This window comes from Cyprinus carpio, chromosome B12 (assembly GCF_018340385.1).
Source record: "Cyprinus carpio isolate SPL01 chromosome B12, ASM1834038v1, whole genome shotgun sequence".
Taxonomy (NCBI): domain Eukaryota; kingdom Metazoa; phylum Chordata; class Actinopteri; order Cypriniformes; family Cyprinidae; genus Cyprinus; species Cyprinus carpio.
In genome coordinates this window covers 2,244,136-2,269,655 of record NC_056608.1, presented here as the reverse complement: position 1 = coordinate 2,269,655, position 25,520 = coordinate 2,244,136, and the positions used below count along the sequence as shown (strand labels likewise).

The window sequence follows — 25,520 nt, the reverse complement described above, 5'->3', positions numbered from 1 at the left end:
GGACATGGTGGCACCCAGGAAGATCTTCACACTTCATGACAAATCTTCACTTTTAAGCAAATTAGAGTCAAATTTCCTGCGTTATGCAATAAAACCTGTTTAGAAAATATTTGCAGAGTGTAAACTTGACAGTGAAATGCATTATTTATGCACCACAAGCATCAGCAAAGAAAAAAGCTAAATTAATATCATAACCTAAGGTTTTATTTTGTTTTGTTCTGTTTTTTTGTTTTTCTTGCCATCTGACGCTGGTCAGAAAACCAGGTTGTTCCACATCAAATTCACAACAAAAATCATTGAGCTGATTTAATAGTCCAGACACAAATTTTAGGAGTAATTTTGCACTTTCAGCTCCATCGTCCTGAAATCAATGTTTTTTGTTTGTTTGTTTTTTGTCTGTTTTTAATGGGTTTTTAGATTAAATACCTGAAATAAAATGCCTTCAACAAAAGCTCGTGAGATTTTCACGTTTTATTATATGACATAAAATACATAATTCCTGCAGGACTAGTCCTTTCCAGTCAAACTGGACTGATGGTGCAGAAATGACAAACTTGACTTTTAAGTGAGAATATATGAGAGGGATCACTGTATCGCAATTATAGTCATGGCTTAAAAGATACTGATAACAAAAGAAAAAAAACAAACGTGTTACTATATTGCACATGTTTGGCATGGCTAAAATGTCGTATCGACCAATCAGAAGCCAAGGCTGGAACTTTCTGGTTTTGAAAATCGATGAACATCTTTATGTTGTCAGTCAGAGACAGCAAGCAGGAATATCCCATAAAAAGGTAGTTCAACATCTGTGATATGAGTGTGTTTCACACCAGCCACAGGTCAACATTCGACTGTGAAACGCTTTCTCTCTGACACACAAACATGATGCCGCTGTGACACCAAAATCCTCTAATCTCTGGTTGTGTAACTCTAGCGGATATTTTCTGCCTGTTTGACGCAGCGTGACTCGAAGGTCACTTACAAAAGAGAATTGTAACTCTGTGTGATTAAACGATTTTAATTTGCAAGGATTACAATCTAAAATTAGCAACAAATATGATTACATGCTGCTAGAGGTAAATAAGCATGTAAATAAGCAAAGATAAATTAACAGATACTGTTCAAATGTTATGTCCTTAACATTGTGTATTTTTATTATTATTAATTATTCATTTTTGGTATTGAATATCAATATTTTCGAAATGACTAAAACAATATAGAAGCACAGGGTTTCTCCTGCTCTGCCTCTAATCCCACAGTAAGACCGAAATAGAACTAATACAAGAGGAAGCGCTCTTTTTTTGGTACTGCGATGGCACGAGGACAAAGGACGGTCTCCTTTCCGTCTGTCAACGGGTCATTTACAGGAACAGAGAAAGATCCGTTATCACTCGGTGACTCTTTTGATTGCATCCAAAGCAAACATGGCTCTCTTTCAGGTCTTCGGTTTTTCTGAGGACGACATTTTTGAGCTCTGGAAGCACGTCCGCTCCCCTCGTCACCTCCCTCTCGGATCCGTTCCCGGAGAGCTCCTCAAAGTCACTGTGCGTGGAAGAAACCTGGAACGAATCAGCTAAAGCTTGCATACATCTGCCATTTCATCTGCATTGTGCGGGAACCGTTGAGTAACCAGATGCATAATCTTTGCCGCTTTCTCCCATAGATGCGCACAGAAGGCCAAAGCGGCGACGTGTGGCTCAAATACACGCTTCAGTTTCAGAGGAAACACTGGCGAGATTTCAACAATCGTGACCTCCTTCCAATGTTTATCACATTTTTCATCAATTGTCTTCAACGGTTTAAATGACGAAGCAGAAAGACACGGCGAAGGCCGACATCAAAGCAAATGAAAACCACGCTGTCCTCAAATGCTACTCGCTGGGAAGCTGGATTTAACATTTTGAGGATTCGCATTTATTTTGGTCTGCTGCGGTTCCTGTGCGCTGGTGTCCTCCGCAATGGGCTCTTTCCGTGGGAAGTGGCTTGATTCGGGGCTCCTGTCCCACTGTGGATTATTTCCTTTCCAGCTATTGATGACGGCTCCCAGCGGCAGGCCATCAGGGAGAAACAGCAGGCAGAGGAGCTGACTTCTCATTTAGTTATCACTCTATACTCCTTTTGGGCCCACCTCAATATTCATTAGTAAAGCCTGGCCGCCAAGATCTAGTTAGCTGTTGTGTTTCAGCACGCGAAGGAGGAATACCAATTCAAATAAATATATTCAAATGTGACTTTTCGAGCTCAGATCGCATGATCCCATGACAAACGCCTTCAGGTGCCAGTTTTTGGCATTCTGGGAATCGGCGGTACAGTTATACAGCAGCTCTGGCTGTCTCAACACGTACAGTATCTAGCGGCCGCTGCCAGGCAGGTCCTCATCCAAAACATAAACAAAGGAACATTATGTCTGTCAGCCTACGCTGAAACATAAACAGCAATTTATCTCATCCACATGGGAATATGCATATTCTTTTACACCTCCAAATTCCCCTGCTTGCCTTCCTTTCTGACCTGCAACCAACAGAAATAGGATGTGATAGATAAAGGAACTCGAAACTGGCACCAGAAAGCCTGGTTAGATATGAGCACGTGAGGAGATATGAATTCAGGGCTGAAAAACCTCAAAGGAGGCGTTTAAACCTCAGGAAATAGTGATCATTTAACAATTCACTTTAACATGTCATTTGAGCTGAAATGTTTGCTAGCAGTGAGTTGACACAACCACCCTACAATGAAAAAAATCCAACCAGTGTTTTTTTTTTTTTTTTTTTTAGATCCCCAAAAATCATAACTCTTTTCTCAGATCAAGCCATTCTCAGATTCGCGCGACTAATTCGTGGTCCAGCTTCACCTTCACCTTTCCTAATAATGTACTAGTTAGCAAGTTCCACAACGAATGCAGCTAAAGTTAACAGTCTCTCAGAGAGCGGCTCGTCACCCCACAGAAGAGAGGGGCGGAGTCAGGAGAGCTCATTAGCATTTAAAGGGACATGCACCAAAACGGCTCACTGAAAACAGAGCTGATTTTGACAGGGTAAAAAAAAAGTGTTTTTTACACTACCATTGAGAAATTTTAACCAAAGTATGTTATAGACTTTTCATTAAGACCCTAAATAATCATATCAACTTGTAGAAAATGGGCATCTGATGACCCCCTTTTAAACCTGACCCCTGCTAAACTTTCAGCAACATTACTCCAGTCTTTCAGAAATCAATCTAATATGCTGATTTGCTGCTCAAGAAACATTTCTGATTATTATCAATATTTAAATCAAGTTTAAGTTTTTCCTGCTTCATATTTTTGTGGAAATCATGATTAATTTTGATGCATATAAATTCTTTGATGCATATAAAGTTCAAAAGAACAGTATTTATTTGAAATTTGACATTTTGAAAGACTTTTCTGTCACTTTTGATCAATTTAATGCATCCTTGCATTTCCTTTTCTTTCAAGAATATATCAGTCTTACTGGTGGGGAAACATTTGGTGACACTTCACTTAAAGCCTTTATGAATAGTGCATAAGACAGCATTATTAATAGGTATTATTCGTTAAAATTATTCATAATGTGCGTTGTAATAAATTATCTCTTGTTGTAAATAATTATAACTAAATTTAAAATGCATAATGTAACAATGAATTGATAAGTGTTATATGTATTAACTGTGGTTACAATTGTTCATGAGATTGTACAATGCATTCAAAGGTGCATAACAAGGCATAATTAATGCATTAAAACTACTTTTATAATGGATTATACATAAAGGCTTTAAGTAAAGTGTTACCAGTCTTTTGAATGGCAGTGTAATTTTCATATTAGGGTTACTTAATGGCTGATAAAAATTGGGCAGGTTTAATTTGATCTCACTAGAACACTACAAGCTGGATCAATGTGAAGACAGAGAAGAAGATGACTGTCTCTTATTATTTCCACTGTAAGCACTGAACCCTTCAAGGACAGACCATCACATTAATTGGCGAAACTTCATCTCTTCATCTTCCAGCCAGAGAGCATCATGACCCCAAACCAGCCTCTTTCTAATGTTTATCACATTTTTCATCCATTAGTGCTGATTGTCTTCCACGGTTTAAATGAACAAGCAGAAAGACATGGGGAAGGCCAACGTCAAAGCAAATGAAAACCACGCTGTCCTCGGGAAACTAGGTTTGACATTCTGCAGATTGAAGAAACTTCTGAGCTGCCAAGGAGTTAATCGAGAGGGATCATGTTTATTCAGGTCTTTATTCTGAAGAAAGAGCAGGGTAGTCTGATAATTAGGCATGGACACAAATAAAATTAAACAAATAAATACATGTTCTTTTGAACTTTCTATTCATCTGTCAATCCGGAAAAATAAAATGTATCACAGTTTCCACAAAAATATTGTGCAGTACAACTGTGTTCAACATTAATAATAATCAGAAATGTTTCTTGAGCAGCAAATCATCATATTAGAATGATTTCTGAAGATCATGTGACACTGAAGACTGGAGTAATGATGCTGAAAATACAGCTGCACATCACAGAAATACATTATATTTTACAATATATATTCACATAGAAAACAGCTGTTTTAGATTGTAACAATATTTCACAACAATATTACTGTTTTTACAGCATATCGATCAAATAAATGCAGCCTTGGTGCAACGACTTTTAAAAGCATAAACAATCGAATCAACTAAATACATTTTAACGAGGGTTATATTTACACAGATATAATAAATAGTGTCTGGATGATTATACAACATTTTCTGAACATTTTCAAAAAAATAAAAAAATAAATAAAAAAACACATGCACTACAACTGTTCCTCGCCACCAGAGATGAAACTTTCTAAAGCTTTTTCTCCTCCTGAGTGTTTATGGCCTGTGCATAAACACTTTCATCAGGACACCTTACTTCAGAGACAAGGACCTCTGGGAATAGAAGCGCTGTTTTAATATATTTTTTTAAAGGCTCTTGTAAATTGTGTTTTATTTTACTACAGTATATCAGATGTTTGACTGCAGAAAAAAAAAAAAAAATCCCTAAAGTATACAATGTATCTTTACAATTCAGGAAGACCTGATTATCTGGCCTTGAAACGTCTGGCTGTGGTTTGTACCTGTAACTTTGTAACATCATAAACTACGCAATGTGCCTAAGGAGTAAAACAGCGATATCAGAAAAGCACATTCTCGCCCAAAAAGACAAAATGTAGCAAACCCTTACGCTGACCAGCCATGTGTTATATTTACACCGTTCTTGAAGCACTCCGTATTGCCAAATAACACAAAAAAGATGGTTCTTTAAAAGCTTCATTACTTTTCTTTATTGGCATCAATGGTTAAGAATCTCTGACATTTATTCCACAAAAGATTCTTTATAATGGAAAAAAGTCTTTTAGATCATTAAAATAATCTTCACATTAAGGAAAACGTGGTTCACTTCTTACTGAAAGATACTTGTAGATATTTCTCACTAGGGTTGCAGTTTCAAAGCATGTTTCTTTATCTAATATGCTTCTCTTTGGGTTGCTATTGTTACAAGCTGAAGAACTCTAATCTGGTACCCTAAGTGTTCCTATGGGTTATGAAAGCAGTCGATGTCGACGGTGGGAAGAGTGTTCAGATTAAAGCCACACCACTGTCCAGCATGAGAGAGGACGGCAGGATTAAACCTGCAAGCATGACAAATCAAACTGGAATCTCTCTATCAGGGCCGCTTCAATGTAAGATGCCTGGAGAACAGCTCTGTGTTATTCACACTAATCGATTAAAACTGTAAGCAGCGTTGGAAAAAGAGAAAGCTGGACACCACTCCAACCTAAAGAGACTCAGACATTATCCAGAACTGACAGAACAGTGTTCAGAAATCAGATTATTTACAGAACAATCCAGACACTGTCCACAAACTGCAGGAAAGATGAATTCTGCTCTCTGTGGGTCTCATCGTAGATTTGAGATAAACTCAAGTTTACACACTGCTTGATTAAAAACCGATGTGTGATATGCACTGATGTGATCTTGTTCTTCATCATCCTCCCTCACACACACACACACACACACACACACACAGACAGACTGGTGAACAATGCTGCGAGAAATAAAATCCAAAACAACACAACAGCATTTATGGGTTCACAGCGCCCAAATTCCTCGCCCAAGGTTGGACGGGACGCCAGCGGAGGGTTCAGAGAGGCCAGAAAGTGCTGGAGGTTCAACACGTAATCGCATGATTTGCATTGTTTCATTTGATACAAACAGAGCTTGTGGATCTTTTTATCCTCCAATGGCCTCAACAAAGCCTGTTTCAGTGCAAGTTTGTGTTTAAATCGAGCAAACTGTTGTTTGGGTTCAAGAAAATGGACTGGTTTTAGAGTAAGAGATCGCAGACCCAAACTGGACCAATCAGCTGAGAATAAAGTGAAATATATCTGTCGCAATACAGCCACCGTCATGAACAGTGATTTTATATTAGGGGGGCGGGACATTCTCATTCTACAGAGCATCTGATTGGACAAAAATCTGTGTAGTGCATAATGAGTCATTAATATTTACAGTAGGTCTGCTCGCATGGAAGAGAAGGACTGTCTATTTTAAATCTTTTTTATACTTTTTATACAAATAGTATGAAAAGCACACTGTAGTTGGAAGTTTTCAAAAAAGTGAGAAATTTAATTAAATCATTAATTTAGCTATTTTCTTCCCTCCAATCAATTGCCATGTCAAGCACAATTTTATTTAATTTATTAAATAAGGTCAGAAAACATTGGCTTTAAAGATAAAAGTAGAGGAATATACAAGTATTTTACAGTAAGATTTTTTTTTTTAAATATTGTAAAATTTATAATTACTGTCTTTGCCTCTGTACACCAGTCCTGCAAAAAATATCCCACCTAACGGATTATAAAACTTTATTAATATAAATATTTTAAAGTGCAACTGATAATCAGAGTCAATCATCCCTTTAGATATTTTCTCTAACATAAAAGAGAAAATGTATTAAGAAAATGTATTAAAAAAAAAAAAAAAAAAAAAAAAAAAAAAAAAATATATATATATATATATATATATATATATATATATATTTAATGTATTAAATTAAAGGAAAATAACCTAGTCTCCATTGGTTTCACAGTAAAATTCTAGAATGATGACGAAAATACGAAATTACTGTTGAATATTGTAAAATCGTAGAAATATTTTGCATTTTACACAACCTATAAAACATTAACCTGCACTATTACGAGATGTGTGGCCCAGAGTAACCTGAACAAACGGCTGCCAATGCCAATAATACATCATTAAGATAATAATAATGCCAGACTCTTAATATCCATGCATCATCTTATTTGTCATCTTCAGCAAACAAGCTCACATGATGTTGTGCTGGACCACTATCTCATAAACCTGGTTGATATTCATAATTATTCAGCATATATTACCCTAATAAAACAGATGAAGTTCAGCATCATGTTAAATGCAGTCTGATCTCTCAGCAGGAGGCCGGCGTGCAGAACAGCAGGTAATCTTAGTGGACCGGCAGTAAACATTTACTGCAAAGTTCTTTTGTAAGGCAATTATGCTGCTTTCAAATTCCCTGATGTTATACTCTCTGGAGCTGCTAGATGCATGCAGTCAAACTCTGAAGCACACGGGCATGCAAACAGTCACACAACTAACTAAATAAAAAATAAATAAAATATATTTAAAAAAATAAAATAATATTTGAATATTAATATTATTAACATAATAAATTAATATTAATATTTTATGTGCATATTTAAAAAATAATGCTATTTTAATTTCTTAAATTATATTTCCATTTAATTTAGTTTAACTCTTTTAGTAATTATTCAGTTTTTACATTATTATTCAATTTCATTCAGACCTCGAGAGAGAATGAAGTACATTTTTTTAAAATATCACAGAGCCTAAATATTTATAAATATTTCCGAGTTTACAGTACAAGGTAATTCAGTTATGATCTGACATCCGTTTCAGTGTAAACTTTTGCACACACGTATTTGTCTTTGTGAAGAGACGTTTCATTAGTCACTGCAACAGGATGTGATCTGAAGCAGTGTGTTTTAATTACAGACACTGCTGAAGACGGACGAACTTATAAACAATCATATTCGAGTGTCAAACAACTACTAAATCAGCAGCTGTTGAATTAAATGTGTAACATTTTCAGGCTCTAACAGGTTCTAGAGTAACATCTGATGTGTCCTGAAGCCCTACAGATTAGAATTAAATACCTTTTCTTAAAATATCTCCTGATTTCATTAATCAAAGATTTAGAAAATGAAGTAATACATTCAATTAAGAACATTTTTTCACATTTACATAATTGAAATCAAGTATTTTTACACAACTACATTTGTTTGCCATAAGCAATTATTATTATTATTATAATATGACCTTGTTTGTTTACATGGTTAATCCTTTTTATTAAAGTCGCAAGTGAACCCATCTTGTTTCTGACCAAGATTCTCCAGACTGAATTCATTTGGTGAATGCCGACTAAACTGGTCACCACAAAAGGTTTAGGTTTGTTCCCCATGAAGGAGACGGAGAGCTTTTGTATAATTCACTTCGCAGAGTTTATACGAGCCGTGATTTCATTGTTCCGTCATACGTTCTTGATTCCTTATGATCTATAGCAGCACGATTAACGACTTGCAAACCAGCTCCAGAGAAAATGATTAGACGACAGAGAATTAAGAAGGATGTTGATATTTCTGGCACGAGGATCAGTGGAGAAGCACACAAAGCGAAGTGGCCCAATTTGCGGGTGTTTAGCTGGAGGTGGAGCTCGGTCCCCCGAGGGCCCGTCGTCATGGGTACCAGCGTGTCACCGAGGGCCCTTTCTCTTTCACGCTTTCATTCTCCGTTCTGTTCTCCCTCTCAATCACCAGGACAATTAGACACAAAAACACAAGTCTCCCTCCCTCTCCTTCTCCAAGGCCAAACTCTCCATTTCAGTCCCCGGAGGGAAGGCTGAACTAAGCAGAAAGTGTGTTTTTTATGAACACTGAGCTGAAGTGGAAAGAAAACTTTGAATGTTCTTTTCATTGTTTGTTTTCTTACCCTCACAGTTTTTCCCCTGCTCTATGTTGATCTGCTCTTTTAGTCTAGAATTACATAATGGTGCCATCCATCCCCATTAAGAGCTGTTGCTTCCTAAAGCCACCGTCGGGGGAACAGAACGGGGACGGTGTTCTCTGAGCTTCTGTACATACTGTGATGTTGTGACATATGCATGTGGAATAAATGTCTTTAGATTGGATGTCAAAAGAGCTGGAAGTGTAGCCAAGGCCAAACTCAGTGGCCTGTGCCAATTCCTCATCTGTGATGATGACATTAGAAAGCGTTCAGGCCACTGATGACAACTATTACTTAAGGGAAAGTAACTTAAACTTGCTTGCGGTCGCTAATTAGCATATTCATGACATCACAGAGTTTAATTTGCATACTGCGTAGTGTCAGTCCCCTATTGTATTTCTGTGCTTGAATACAGTACTGTATATTCATTTTAATTCTCAATAAAACGTCCCCAGCTCAGTTTTTAGATTTATGTTTTTTTTTATTTTTTTCTGTAGAAAGACCAACATAAATAGCAGTGAGAGCCAAAATATTAAATGAAATAGATGTATATTTACTGAGTGATCCACTGTTTTGTAGATGGGGGTCAAAATGATGATTTCCACCCAAGATTTAGAGACAATTTTCCAGTTTACTCATGGAGCCGCATTAAGATCTCCGTATCTCTGGGCCTTTACAATTAAGATAACAAAAGAAAAGTTTGTTAAGAACCAGAATCTAAAAAGATATTAAAGCGATAGTTCACCCAAAAATGAAGATAAACATCAGATTTTATTTTTGGGGTGTACTATCCCTTTAAGATATCTTAAACACCTTTTGAGTTACAGGCATGCAAACTTGAGACAAAAAACCACAAGTCGTGCTTTTTGCCATTTTTGAACTGTCACCGTTGGCATATAACGTCAAGGTCAACAGACCTACCAATCTCTGTGTGAAAATAATATAGTGATGCTGCAATATTTCTGAATCCCATTTTTTCACTGGCTCAAAATTGTCATTTTGATGCCCCATTACTCAGTAGATACACATCCGAGACATTTAATATTTTGGCTTTCGAAACTAAAAAGTTGAAGTTGACTTGGAATGACCCATATAATATGCAATTTCTATGTATACAATTTTCAATTGAAAGTACTTCACTGACATGATCGTGTTTACATCAAATATTGTCAAAGCATTATGGAAGGCCATTTCTGCCACATAGTATTTTCATCATTTAACAATTCTGACTTTTTTCTTGCAACTGCAAGTTTATATCTTGCAATTCGGCCTTTTTCCCCTCACAATTATCATTTATTTTCTCAGAATTGTGAGATATAAACTTGCAACTGCAAGTAAAAAAAAAAAAAAAAAAAAAAAAAAAAAGACTATTTTCTATTTGCTAGCTTATATCTCACAATTCTGACTTTATTTCTTAAAACTGCAAGTCTATATTCCCCAGATGACTGGGTAACTGTTTTCACTCAGTACCATCTGCATCCATTTGGTTCATGTGAACTTGGTATTTAAACACTGTGTTTAATGTGTTCTGCAGCATTGAGCAATGTGGCCAATCAGAGACATATCTGATGATTTCTTGAACACGAAGGCCAATCAGAGGCATTGTAATTCAGAATCCACTCATCACTTGATGAGTTACGGAAACTCGCGAATCCTCTCAAGTGTAGACTCGATGTAAATAGCATTCATTGTGTCAGCGACTGTAACAGAACTTTGTGAGATGTTCATCACGGTGCCAAATAACCTTCCAATATATGTGTGTATAGTCATGTTTTTCATTTGATGTAAGTGGACAGTGGCCAGTAACACGTCTAATGTATGTCACATCATCATCTGTGTTGTGCAAATAATGACGGTAAGAAAAAACACACTTCTTAGCAAATAATCAGAATATTGAAAATTGCATGTAAACTAACTTAAGTCCATACTCTACATTATTGGTGCACATGTAAACATAGTCAGTGATAGACTGCAGCAGCTTTCACTTTAAGCACTGTCTCTTTAAAACCTGATGCATCTGACATACTGTACATCCGATTTAATGGTCTCTTAAAATAACTCTTAATGGTCATTAAGAACCAATAGAGGAACCTATTTATAACTCCTTTCATAACTTGTTTCTAAGAGTTAGTTTAAGCTGTGGAATATGATTGACAAAGCATTTTGTGTCTAAAATGTAAGTTACTGTGTATTAACTACTCATTCTGAGCTGTACTGTTACAATTGAAGCCGTGATCATGTCCCCAAGAGAGAACCCATAGAGAGAAAAAACAAAAAATGCACTGCACAGAAATAAAGCATTTAAAACCAAATTACATTCATTTTTATGCATATTAATGCCTAATCTAAACTGATAAATATTGATAAATCTAAATATTTGTAATATCAATGATCTTAGTCTATTAGCTGTGTGTGAACACTGCAATTTCACTTCCAACAGCAGCAGATGACAGTGAAAAATGTCTAAAGCTGCGGGGAGCAGCAAGCCTGCAGGTCAAACACACTGAATAGTCTGCGATTCAGGAGTAAAAGCAATGCTCTACTGTGCTTTATGGACTTGGTTAGCCAGTTGGCTCGCCACAATGCAAATCTGTGCTTGAAACAAAAAACACCCTGGAGCCTTACAGAAGGAAGCCCTCATGTCTTACATCTGACGCTGCATCACTAGCCCGAGCGTTCAATCACACGTGTATTTACTCTCTACACTGACTCTAAACTAAAGGAAGACGGCAAGCTGGCATCTGTGAGCCGCTTCTCCTAGACAGCAGTGAGAGACTTCTCAACTCGTCTTCTGAGAAAAAAAGAACTGCCTTTTCAGATGACATCTCAAGCACAATTTCCCAGAACTTCCCAAACTGAGATTTAGAAGAAACGTCTGAAACAAAGGAGAAGTTTACCCAAAAAAGAAAATTTGCTAAATATGTCCTCACCCTCAGATGTAGATGAGTTTGTTTCTTCATCAGGTTTGTAGAAATGTATCACTGCATCAGTGTCTCAGAAGTGAATGGGTGCCATCAGAATGAGAGTCCAAACAGCTGATAAAAACATCACAATAATCCACAGCACTCCAGTCCATCAGTTAACATCTGGAGAAGACAAAAGATAAAACAAATCCAGCATTAAGATGTTTTTAACTAACATACGAATGCATAATCCATAATAACACTTCCTCCAGTGAAAAAGTGTTCTGGTCTGAATCAGGAGAGAAATCTGCACAGATCAAGCAGCGTTTAAACAGCTCTAAACAAATATGTGACTGGATTTTGATGTGAGAGACAACAGGAGATGCACTTTTTCACTGGAGGAAGTTATATTATACATTTACATTTAGTAATTCAGCAGATGCTTTTATGCAAAGCGACCAATAAAAATTGCAAGAATATGCAAGCGCTATGAGAAATCTGAATTATGGACTCATATATTAGCCAGAAGCAAAGGTTTAAAGTAAAAACATCATAATGCTGGATGTGTTTCAGCTTTTGTCTTCTCCAGATGTTCACTGATGGACTGGAGTGCTGTGGATTACAGTGATGTTTTTATCAGCTGTTTGGACTCTCATTCTGACGGCACCCATTCACTGCAGAGCATCCATTGCTGAGACACTGATGCAATGCTACTTTTCTACAAACCTGATGAAGAAACAAACTACATCTACATCGTGGATGACCTGAGGGTGAGGACATTTTCAACAAATTTTCTTTTTTGGATGAACTTCTACTCTAAATGAATAACATTAAAACCAGAATGTCAAGCAAACAGTTTTGAGGTAAGAACCGATTCTCTGTTTTCACTAAAACAGTGTAGGTGGTTGTACTAGTTACATCATGTTGAAGGTTTTCTTGGCTCACCGGCCTTCATCTATCTGGACCTTTATTTAGACTCTACCTGCTTTGTGTTATGTTTGTGCAATCTAGTCTCTCATTGGTTATATAAGCCACCCAACGGAAGGAGAAAAAAATGCATGGAAATAAAAAGAAGCAAAGATTATGGAGTTCTTTTTAATTTGTTCCTTTAGGAATCATTTCTCAGCAGAATACTGTCAGATTTCATTACATGTGAGCTGGAAATACCCTTTGAAAGTGTAAACAACAAGATGCCTCTCTAATAGTTTGAAGCTCACCTGCCATCCTAGAACCAAATAAAGCCGAACTACACACAAACAAAAACAAAAACAAACACACACACCGCTGCAGTCCAAAGCCTAATCCTATTAAAGCGGAACTAGGTATTACTGAGATCTAAAACCAACCCGCCCTCACAAAGCTGCTAACAAATGAAGACTAACATCAAGAAACACCTCCAAAGCCTTCTGGACAAAAGATTAAAGCCAAAGATTTTTAATAAAATACAGCTGGAGCACTGCCTGTGGGATAAACAGCTGCATATGCATTAGATAAGAAATACTGAGATTTGCTGCACTGAAAGTTTTAGCACTTCGTACATTTTCATCATTACCATTCAAACGACTGATGAAATACTGAACAATGATCTGCCTTTAAGGGTCAAAATGTATATATATATATATATGTGCTGTCAAACGATTAATCGAGATTAATTGCATCCAAAATAAAAGTTTTTGTTTACGTTCTATATGTGTTCTGTGTATATTTATTATGTATATATAAATACACACACATACAGTATATATTTTGAAAATATTTACATGCATTTACATGTATATATTTATATAATTTATATTGTATATAAATATATTTAATATACAAATCTCACAGGAGATAGGACCTATATATATAGTCTGTCTAAACTGGTAAAATTAAATACAATATTTTAATCTTTATTTGGTTGAACTTCAAAACGTCTTTGCTAGTATATTTGTGTAAATGTGTGTGATTGATTTCCACTGTGAGGTTCACATCTGCATGACTGCTGAGCGTAAACTAAAACACTGAGATATTACTGTAATCGAGAGGATTTAAGAGTGTGATTAAGATGTGACAGAAGTAGATGAAGAGACTTATAATCACTGATACCTGCAAACACAAGAGAGTGTAAAAAGACACTTAAATCCAAACAGCTGAGGAGAGACGGTTTTGGTGAGATGTTTAAATGGTGTTCAGATGTGCTGTGATCTACTGATGTCACGTGCTTATTCATGTTCTAATACACTGAGATGCATCAAATTCAGATGCACGGACTTGTCACTTCTGCAGGACCTCCTGCTCCAGTTGTTCAGTAATAGAGCGCTGCTGCCATCTTCTGGCTGTGTTTGGAACAGAAACTCCTGAACACTAGAAAAACTCAGTGAAAATAAAGCCCAAAGTACTGATGTGCATTAATGTTAATATAAAGGAATTCTTTATTTTGATTTTTCACAGGTGTTTTACTCATACTTTAAATTACACATTACATGTTTTTTAGGGTTAATGGAAATATCTGTACCTCAATGAATAATGTCCTGGCAGAAAATAAAATTTTCTGATTTTTTATTGGATTTGAAATCACGCAGTAATTAATGTTTCAAACAGCATGATGCTACATCACATGGCATTGTTTGGTTGCATGTTTAACCCTTGATTTGTATCCTTGATTTAATCAATAATGATCTGCCTTTTAAAAAATCTCTCATTCTGCTAGATTATGACCAAATATTACATTCAATCTTTGAGTCAACTTGTTTTCTTTCAGTTAGCACAGGTTTTGTGTTTATTTAGGTCATAAGCCCTTATTGATCTTATTTATGCACCAGTTTCCGAGTGAAACAACGCATTATTTGTGAATAATACTCTCAAATATAATAATACTTTACTCAGATGTGAATGTGAAGTGCATGAGCTCAGATCAGTGAGGTTGCTATACAAAAAACATACAGTAACAACAATAGTACTGATAAAAATCATACAGAATCTTTCAATTTAATCAATAATAAAAATTCTAAAATTCTTCTGAAGAAAAGAGACGTTTTTTAAATATGTCTTTTAGTATAGTAAAAACATTGTCTAATATCATTATATATTATTTCAATAAATATGTGAGTCTTGAATATCCAGTTCAACATCTTGTGTAGCTCACAGGACTAAGAAATATGAAGCTTTTCAAAATATTTCAAAGAGTACACATGGAAAATATTAGCCGATTCATATCTGAAAACACTCCAAACCCTGTGTAGAAACACAATCCATATTAGCTTATAAAACACTGTCCTAATGACCAGTATCAGTTACAAACAGTGCAAGTCATTACTTTCATTAGAAGCCCGCAGCACTGGCGCAGTCCTGATGTTTTGACCTCAGCGGAGATATTTAGAAAAATTAACCATTTTAATGATCTTCTGGGAGCATTAGTTCAAGAAAATCCTCATGATTAATAATCGTATGTGTACTAAAATAACGAGAGCAGATACTTCACGTCAGGATTGCATAATCCATGATGAAAAGTGCATATGGCAAAGAGAGCTACAGTACATTATAAACAAAATATGTATTAACAGTCGAATGTTCATTTATGACTCTACAATGGATCAAATAAAACACTGTCAGTGTCACACATTCACTACATTTCTGGCAGCAATATATGCATAAATCACACAATACATGCCCATTCAACCCCAATTAGGAGAGAAATGGAGAAAAAAAAATTTATAAAAGCAGTGCAAGAATAAGCAAATGACCAGCAGATGGAGACAAACAGACTAAAATCCAGGACTCATGACTGCACCACTGAAATAGACCAGCAGAGACCAGCAGAGACCAGCAGAAGCCAGTGTGTAAAGTCAATCAGGTTGATCTGCTGCCCTACACATGAACTTTAAAGCTTCTGGTCTCTCGTCCAATCAGATGCCCTGGTGAGACAGAAGGAAACCGTTTCTCTGATTACACCAATCAAAGGATTGATGCACTTTCTGCCAGCCAATCAGTGGGCTTTATTTTCTGTACAGATCAACAGACTGCTGAAGATGTAGCTGTGTTCTTTTTTTATTAGTCCAGAAGTCCTTCTTCCAGTTCCGGGGCAACTGTCCAGAATGGAAGTGGCCAGTAAAGTTTCTGTATTTATTTATTTAAGTGGCAGTGGCATTGGTTTTTGCACTGGCTTACAGAGACAAAAGAGTCTTCTTTAACTTTCTTGAGGTACTAATATATAAGTGTTTGTTTTTGAGAATCAAAGTCGATACACAAAATGATCTAGTCCCTTGTCAGCAATATAAACCTTTATGCCTAATTTTTTTTTCTCTCTCAAATCCACTCAAATGCTCTTCTTGAGAACAAAAAGTAAACCAATAAAATGCTTTCCCCCTTCAATTCCCTAATTTGTGACCATGGACCACAAAACCATTCATAAGGGTAAATTTTGTGAAATTGAGATTTATGCATCATCTGGAAACTGAATAAATAATCTCTCCATTGATGTATTGTTTGTTAGGAGGACAATATTTGTCTGAGATACAACTATTTTAAAATCTGGAATCTGAGGGTGCAAAAAAATCTAAATATTGAGAAAATCGCCTTTAAAGTTGTTCAAATGAAGTTCTTAGCAATGCATATTAATAATCAAAAATTAAGTTCTGATATATTCACAGTAGGAAATTTAGAAAATATCTCCATGGAACATAATCTTTACTTAATATCCTAATGATTTTTGGCATAAAATAAAAATGTATCATTTTGACCCATACAATGTATTTTTGTCTATTGCAACAAATATTTACGTGCTACTTATGACTGCTTTTGTGCTCCAGGGACACATTTGTAAGGTACTTTTTTTTCATCCTGACTCAATAATAATAATAATAATAATCACCATTAAAAAAAGTATCCTAAACTATATAGATTTCTTTAGACATGTTAATCAACAGCAGGAAATACACTTCATATTGCATTTTGTCATACCATACGGGGTAAGTTGTCACAATGAAAGCTGACATTTAACAGACTTTTAGATTAATTTAATATAAGGGAAAACATAACATTAAAAAAATAAATATTAATAACTGATTCAATCACCCAACTTAACAAGAAAATATGTCTCAGCTCTAAAAAAAAAAAAAAAAATCTTCAAAATAATTTTAAGTGAGTGAGTTGATCTATAGATCTGATATTGAAAACACACGTACTGTAATTAAACAAGCTTAAGGAACCACACCATCCTCATCAGACAGGCTGGTACTCGTCAAACTCATTTTACAGAAGACAATTATTAATTATATGCAGTACAAACACCTCTATCAGACACCACAGGTGGGGAAATAATAATCACTTTGAGGGAAGCTTGCGCAGGTGCATCACATCTGTCCACTACAGCACACACAGTGTTTCATCTGAGCCACAGAAGAAGAATAAAGTCAATGTGAGGCTTTCAGTGTGACAGTCAGCAGTCTTTATAATACTGTAGCGTTTTTCTAGCGTGTCTTTTAAGATGCAATAATTCTCTTCTTACCTTGGCAGAGCAGCGATGTTCTCCATTCTCCAGTCTCATTTAAAGTCCAATGATAGTCCATAAATCGTCCTTCTGTAAAGCATCCCATATCTCTCCACCAAACATGAACTCTCCTATAGCTATAAATCGATTAAAGGCACGTCTTCTTCATCCTCGCAGTAATGTTATGCATTCCTCCTGCGCGCTGTAACGGTGCGCGTCTAACGCGTAAAACACTCGAGACAATCAACATTCACTCCGACAGAGAAAAACATAGTCCTGGAAATAAAAAGCCAGCAGGAATCCATATGGCCTGATGATAATGTTGATGAGAGAGCTCCGCTGCGTCCAAACCGAGAAGTTCAAGCCTCTGGAAGTTCCCAAACTCAACAAGTGCGCTCTTCATTCCACAGGCGCGCACACGCGCACAGCACCGCGCTGCATCATGGGGGATGTAGTTTGCCCAAAACTTTTATTTTTTTATTTTCTTGTATATATGGTGTGTACTATGAAGGCTTTGTAATATCTCATCTACTCTCGGTATGTCTAATATTAATGATGCATTAACATAAATTAACCAATATTTTCAATGTGTGTTATAATATTTTGCATGCAGTTTTTTATGAGGCCAGATTAATTTAGAGACTACATGGCATTTGAGGCTTAAAATTACCTTCAAAATTAAATTTACAGCATCACTGAATCATTGAATCACAGCATAATTGAAAAAAAGGTTGAAAAGGTGAAAGGTTCTTCAGATTATAAAAAGGGTAAGAAAGAGATGGTTCTTTAAAGAAACTTTGACTAAAAGGTTCTTTATTGAACCAAAATGGTTCTTCTATGGCATCGCTGTGAAGAACCTTTTAAAGCACGTTTATTTTTAAGAGAGTATAGCAGCATATTTAGGATTTATTATATATTCAGATTTAGTTTTGATAGAATTATTTCCTTTACAACACCATATAGTGAAATAAATCTGAAGGAGCTTGTGCATATGTGGTCAGAAGCAATGATTTATGAATAATATGTGCTCAGCCACACACATAATTCTTGGTAGGTGAGCTCGTCCAAGCTGCATTACTGTGTGACCAAACACAAAGACATTGTGAGCCGTCTCTCTGTTTAACCCCAACACATTCCTTCACACATGCCATAACCAAAACCACAGCTCTATTCCAGGTTATGTGAAAAACACAACATAAAGGGCTTTTTCTTCATGATCTGGGTCAGGGTGATGAGAGCGGCACGACTCATAAACAGTTGTTGTGTGCCATTTATTCAAAACTGAGCTTTTTTTATTTTATTTTTGGGGCTTTCTACAGTATGGTTACATTTACACGACAAACTAATAATATCTAATGTAACTTTCAAGACAGAGTGAGTTTTGTTAATTGCAATAACTAGCTCCAGTCTGGAGTTAACATTCAGAACTGAGCTCTATTGACTCAACAAAAGACAGATGAAGGGCGATTCGGTGCAAGCAGTCGGTCGGTCTACCTCTTATTTAAAGACTTAGGGATCAGCAACGAAATCTTTTAAGTAAGGCTTCTGATGTGATGAAGTATTGATTGCAACCTTCTTATCCACCTCGGCATGATCAGAAAGTTTAGGGGCTGAAATTGAATCCATTGTGGTTCTCGTCAAACTGCTGCCACGATGCATTGTCTGATTCATAAATATGCGATCCAGCTGGTTGAGCTCGGTAAGAAGCTTATGGAGAGGCATATTCAACTGGTATATGGGAATTTGGCATTTAGTTTCTTTGGTCGACGTGTAGGATAATGCAACAAAGTGATGGACGAAGAAGTAAATGTGCAGTTTGAACAAAAGACCTAAGCTATGCCGTGGAGGACAAAAATGAGACAGTGAGGGAAAATCATTTGAAGCTCAGACTCTAACTCTGTGTGCATTAAAACATTTACACCAAGGAAAAAGATTTTGCATAAATGCATAGGAGTGACATGTTGTTGTAGATTAGCCACTTTGCAAGAGGAAACCACAAGACTAATGACCACATTGGGTTTCCTCCACATTCTCCTCGTAGTTCAGATACTATTTTGACTACTTCATCGGCACTTTCCATGAATACAGAGTACAAAGCAGAGTCTGAAGTAATTATCATCCAGAAAATGTTCAAATCTCAACCCTCGGCATGAACTGTAAAACTACAAATTATATGTGCTGTTCTTATTTTCTATTGAAGCTGCTATTTTTTAAAACATGTTACCAACCTTTGGGACAGATTTGTGTGATTGTATCTAGTATTTTAGCAATTAATATTAAAATAAATGTTAAAAAACAAAAAGAAACGGGGGAAAAACTAAGCTTTCAGAGCTAGTTTGGGACCAAATATTGCCAATAATATAACATAACTTAACTTAACTTAACTTAACTTAACTTAACTTAACTTAACTTAGAATAGCATAGCATAGCATAGCATAGCATAGCATAGCATAGCTTAGCTTAACTTAACTTAACTTAACTTAACATAGCATAGCATAGCATAGCTTAGCTTAACTTAACTTAACTTAACTTAACTTAACTTAACTTAACTTAACTTAGCATAGAATAGCATAGCATAGCATACCATAGCATAGCTTAGCTTAACTTAACTTAACTTAACTTAACTTAACTTAGCTTAACTTAACATAACATAGCATAGCATAGCATAGCATAGCTTAGCTTAACTTAACATAACTTAGCATAGCATAGCATAGCTTAGCTTAACTTAACTTAACTTAACTTAACTTAACTTAACTTAACTTAACTTAACATAACATAACATAACTTAGCATAGCATAGCATAGCTTAGCTTAGCTTAGCTTAGCTTAGCTTAACTTAACTTAACTTAACTTAACATAACATAGCTTACCTTAACTTAACTTAAAAAAACAAAACAAAACAAAACAAAACAAAACAAAACTTAACTTATAAAAATATCTACAATAGCTACTCAACTTAACATAACATAACATAACATAACATAACATAACATAACATAACATAACATAACAACATAACATAACATAGCTTAACTTAACATAACATAACTTAACTTAACTTAACTTAGCATAGCATAGCATAGCATAGCATAGCTTAACATAACATAACATAACATAACATAACATAACATAACATAACATAACTTAACTTAACTTAACTTAACTTAACTTAACTTAACTTAACTTAGCATAGCATAGCATAGCATAGCTAAACTTAACTTATAATATAATGATATCAACATTATTGATAAGATTTTCTAGGATAACTAGAGTTTGATTAATGTAATTATTGTCAAGAATGTTAAAATCCATATAATGTATCATATTATAAAGGCACAAAAAATGATTTTACTACTCCAGTAGGTTGGTATTTTAACATATCATTTATTAAAATATAAAAAAAAGAATTCAGATTTTTTTTTCAGCCACTTTTTATGATATGTAAAGTATTTCCTGATAAGAGTTATTACAACTATTGCTCTTCACGTTTTTTAGCTTGCAGTCTTTTATGAATGCCAGAGTACTGTAATTCCATGTATGCATACAGTATAAAGTATAAACAGAAGGAAGAAGCTGGATGTTTGTGTTTGACTGTTAATGGCACAGTAGATGAAAACATTAAATTACACTCAAAGTAACAATGTGTGCCAGAAGACATCAGTTAGCCTCAAAACAACAGCAGTCAGAAAATCAGTTTATTACTTATTTCTCCCTGTTTGAGCAATGAAATAAAAAGGTTCAATGTCTTTCACACACAGTGCAGAACAAATGAACACACATGAGTTGTACAGTATTCGTTTTACATCATATACACGTGTGAATTTTACCTCACATTTCACCTTATTGTTCATAGTCTTGTTGCATATCTGTAATCATCAGCAATTCAAAAATATCAATGTCCATAAAATGACAACTTCATTTCATAACTTGCAAGCAAACAGCTGACTGGAAAGACTAGTTCAAAAACATCCAATTTACTTAGTCATCATTGCCTTTCATTCAAATGAGTGCACAACACTAATATTAAGAACATAATTAATTAAATTAAACACTCAAAAACACACACACACACAAAAACAAAAACACCTAAACAACTCCTCAAGTCACTCATTCAAGTTTGAATAATTTTTCAAGTATTTTGCAATCAATCTTTCCGCCGTCTAAATAAATGTGGTCCGTGAGTCATTTATGAAACTATGGAAGCCTGTTTCTGCCATTGAATAAAAAATTAGAAAACTGACTTCTTTTCTCAGAATTGTGAGATACAAAGTCCAGTTCTGAGGAAAAAAAAGACTACTTTCTTACAACTATGACAATTTCTTAGAATTGCAATTTTTATTTCTCAAAATTGTGACTTTTATGTCTCACAATTCTGACTTTTTGAGTGTAATTCTGACTTACTTTCTCAGAATTGAGAGACAAAAACTCGCAATTAAGACCAATTAAGACAAACAAAGAATATACAAATACAACTTCCACACAAATTCCACCAAATTTCTAATTTACAACTCACAATTCTCAAAATTGTGACTTTATATCTCATTTTCCACAAAAAAAAAAAAAAAAAGTTAGAATTTTGAGATAAAAAGTTGCAATTACCTTTTTTTATTTTTTAACCAGTGGCAGAAACAGGCTTCCATATAAAACAAAAAATAAATAACAAAAAAATGACAAAGTACACCAAGTAGAAAAATATTCCACTGATCAATAAACCTATCCACTGAGAAGAAAGGCTGCTTTGGTCTCTTTTTTCAGTCAGCTGACATTCGAAGATTCGTCCAATGAAAAAGCTCAGCCAGCCCCACATCCAGTGACATCATGAAGATGAAGCCCAGAATGGACGAATGTGAAAGAAACACACATTGTGTCATGTGAGCATCTGCAGTTTTTCACTGTGCTGCTGCTCACCTGACTTGGGCTTCAGGAATGATGTCATCAACCACCACATACACCATGGCTCCTGCGGCGAAGGCCAGAGCGTACGGTAGCAACGGCTCCGCCAGCACCACGGCAACGGCCCCTAGCAACCCCGCCAGAGGCTCCACCATCCCACTCAGCTGGCCGTACCTGTGAGACAGACACACACACAAAACACTGCAGCGCTCTGATCTCTTCCACTAGCAGGCTTTAGAACATCTCAGAAATCAATCAGGACATATTAGGAATAAATTAAGACAAATAGACCACAATAAATGTGTGTGGCTGTGGCCTTAGACCAAAACCTAGAGAGCTGCCTACATGAGCAGCTTCCTTCTAAGACAGCATCCTAACTAGTAGCTGACCAATATATTGCCAAGGCTGATATTACATTTATTTTATTTATTTATGTTTTCTTTTTTTTGTTTGTTTGTTTGTTTGTTTGGCCAATAAGTGTCAGAAACTGTATTTAAATAGTAATTATTTATTTATTGATCTGTTTGTTTGTTTTTAATTTTTCAGTTCGGCCAATATGTGTCAGAAGCAGAACATAAACAGTATTTTTTATTTATTTATTTATTTGTTCCTTTTTCTGTTTTGCCGATACATGTCAGAACTCAGAAGCATGACTTAAACAGTAATTTGTATTTATTTATTTATTTATTTGTTTGTTTTTAATTTTTTTGTTTGCCAATAAATGTCAGAAGCAGGACTAAAAAGTAACTTTAAAAAATGTATTTATTTTTGTTAAGTTTTTCTGTTTTGCCGATAAGTGTTGGAAGCAGGACTTAAACATTATTTATTTATTTATTTATTTATTTATTTATTGATTGATTTAACATTTCTGTTTGGCCAATATGTGTCAAAAGTGAGACTTACTAACTAACTAACTAACCAAATAGATAAATAAATAATATGTATTTGTTTATTTATTTATCCTAATTGTCTGATAATAATTAATTATTAGTAATTACTAGCAAATATTATAATACTTTCTCACACTTTTTTGGCATTTAACAAACAGACAATTTATACTTTAAGTGAGTCTTTGAACATGTAATAAATGTATTTAAATCCATGAACCTTGCAAACGTACAAACTCCGGCATTGGCCATCCAAAAAAGCTCCATATCTGTCAACCACTAATCCTAACTGAAATAAACCTCATAGGCGACAGAGTTAAAAAGTTTTACAAAGCTACATCTTACACCAAATTACCCCAAACCATAGCCTGTTTAATAAAACAGATTAGGCCTTATTTTATCAAACAGACTGGACTCAAAAAATAGCTTATTTAAATTGGTAACTTCTAGGATCACCTTATCTGCAAATGTTTGTCCATATTACAATCTCTAAATTGTTCGGAGCAGCCATTGCACTGGAAGTGCAGATGACACCTCAAAAGGGCTCCGATGCAGGCAGCTCACTAGGTTTTGGATGTGAATGTGTCTCTGTCTGGACTCACCATGTGGACACCCCAGAACCACGCAACGGGAGACTCACGGCAAGGCCTTCTGGAAAGTTCTGAATGCCAATGCCAACAGCCAGATTTCTGAAAGAAACAGACATTATCTCTAAAGCAGTTCCCGGCCGTGAGCACACACAGATCTTTTCAACTTTTTCGCAACTATTTTCCTTTTTGGCAGATCGGTATTAAAGTGGTCCAAATGACTCTGCTTCTGAATCTTCTGAAGCAACACTGTACATTTGTGTCTGTTCCTTTAAATTAAAATGGCAATTCATAACTATTTTACATTTTGACCAACAAGTGGCTAATTTGTATGAATTTGAAGAACATTCTGGCTGTTCTTTTTAACATACTGTAATGCATGTGAATGAGGACTAAAACTTTCAAGCTCCAAAATGCCAAAAAAGCACTATTATTAATGCAGTCCAAATTCCTCTTTTTCCAAATCTTCTGAAGAAATGTGACCCTGGACCACAAAACCAGTCATAAGGGCCATTTTTCTTTAAATTGTGATTTATGCATCGTCTGAAAGCTGAATAAATACGCTTTCCATTGATGTATGGTTTGACAATATTTGGCCGAGATACAACTATTTGAAAATAGCATATGCATAATATGCATATAACTAATCAAAAATGAAGTTTTGATTTATTTACAGTAAGAAATTTACTAAATATCTTCATGGAACATGATCTTTACTTAATATCCTAATGATTTTTGGCATAAAAGAAAAATGGATAATTTTGACCCATACAATGTTTTTTTGGCTATTGCTACAAATATACCTGTGCTACTTAAAGCTGCTTTGTGCTCAAATGCTGTCAACTTGGATTTGTTTCTCCAACAACCTCATTTAATGATTTTCATATCTGTTATGCCCCAGTGGCAGCTATTCTGTATGCCACATGTCTGAAAGAACCAGACATTAAAATCAGCTAAATCAGTTCCCAACGGTGAGCACACGCAGATCTTTTCAACTCTCTTAACTTCACACGTGATCTCAGCGAGAGATTTAACAGCGGCGACCGGCTTGAGAAACGACTGCTGACTAAAGCTCTCCAGACGAAGGCTTTCTGAAGCACAACACACGGGTGTGTCGTACCACAAGAGCACGAGAAAAGCGGGTTACGGATGGGGCACGAGCTACATCTGGACTCACGCTGTTGTGTTTGGATAATCCTGCGTGAGAGTTTCTCACACAAGCCAAGAGGGAGACTGTAAACGGCTCACGAGTGTGTCAGCAGGCATTTACTCAAACGAACAACGCTTCATTATGAGGATGATTTAGATTTGTGGGAAGGTGCTGGGAGCCGGTTTCTCTCCTGAGGGTGGTCTCGGCCGCACAACTGATAAGCAGCTCTGTTTGTTTGGCCTGCACTTCTCTGCATCGCAATGCAATTAGCCTCTCGAAGTCCTGCGCTCACAAAGCAAGAAAGGCTGCTCTGTTTTGACTCCCCCTCTCCACCAGCCTTCTTCAATCTCTCCTGCTGTACGATGTGTGCTGGCATGCGCTCAAGGCACTGCCCCCAGAGAAGTCAGATTAATGACAGCTAGTCACGGAAAGGCTTACAGTGAACCTGCGTAATGCTGGAGAGTCTGAGACTGAATAGAACCGATTCAAATCAAAGTAATGCAACCAAAATGAATGTGCATGAAGGAGAACTAGAAC

General features: G+C 35.8%; 1 protein-coding gene and 1 long non-coding RNA gene across 3 annotated transcripts in view; both read right to left on the bottom strand.

Annotated features, from left to right (window-relative positions):
- Nucleotides 1-17,972, bottom strand: part of LOC122139052 — a 112,220-nt gene extending 94,248 nt beyond the window's left edge. The window contains exon 1 of one of the 2 annotated variants that reach the window (XR_006155952.1): nt 17,486-17,972. This is a non-coding gene — a long non-coding RNA (uncharacterized LOC122139052). The remainder of the gene's footprint in view (nt 1-17,485) is intronic. The other variant, XR_006155953.1, reaches the window with a different exon arrangement.
- A 4,096-nt stretch (nt 17,973-22,068) lies between these two features.
- LOC122139050 (zinc transporter ZIP11-like) lies at nt 22,069-24,230 on the bottom strand. Its single transcript, XM_042734766.1, has 2 exons — nt 23,849-24,230; nt 22,069-22,533 (listed from the first exon to the last, which is right to left on the bottom strand). Exons 1-2 carry the CDS (start codon nt 23,950-23,952, stop codon nt 22,371-22,373), a joined length of 267 nt encoding a protein of 88 aa, XP_042590700.1. The 5' UTR covers nt 23,953-24,230; the 3' UTR covers nt 22,069-22,370.
- Nucleotides 24,231-25,520: the final 1,290 nt, after the last annotated feature.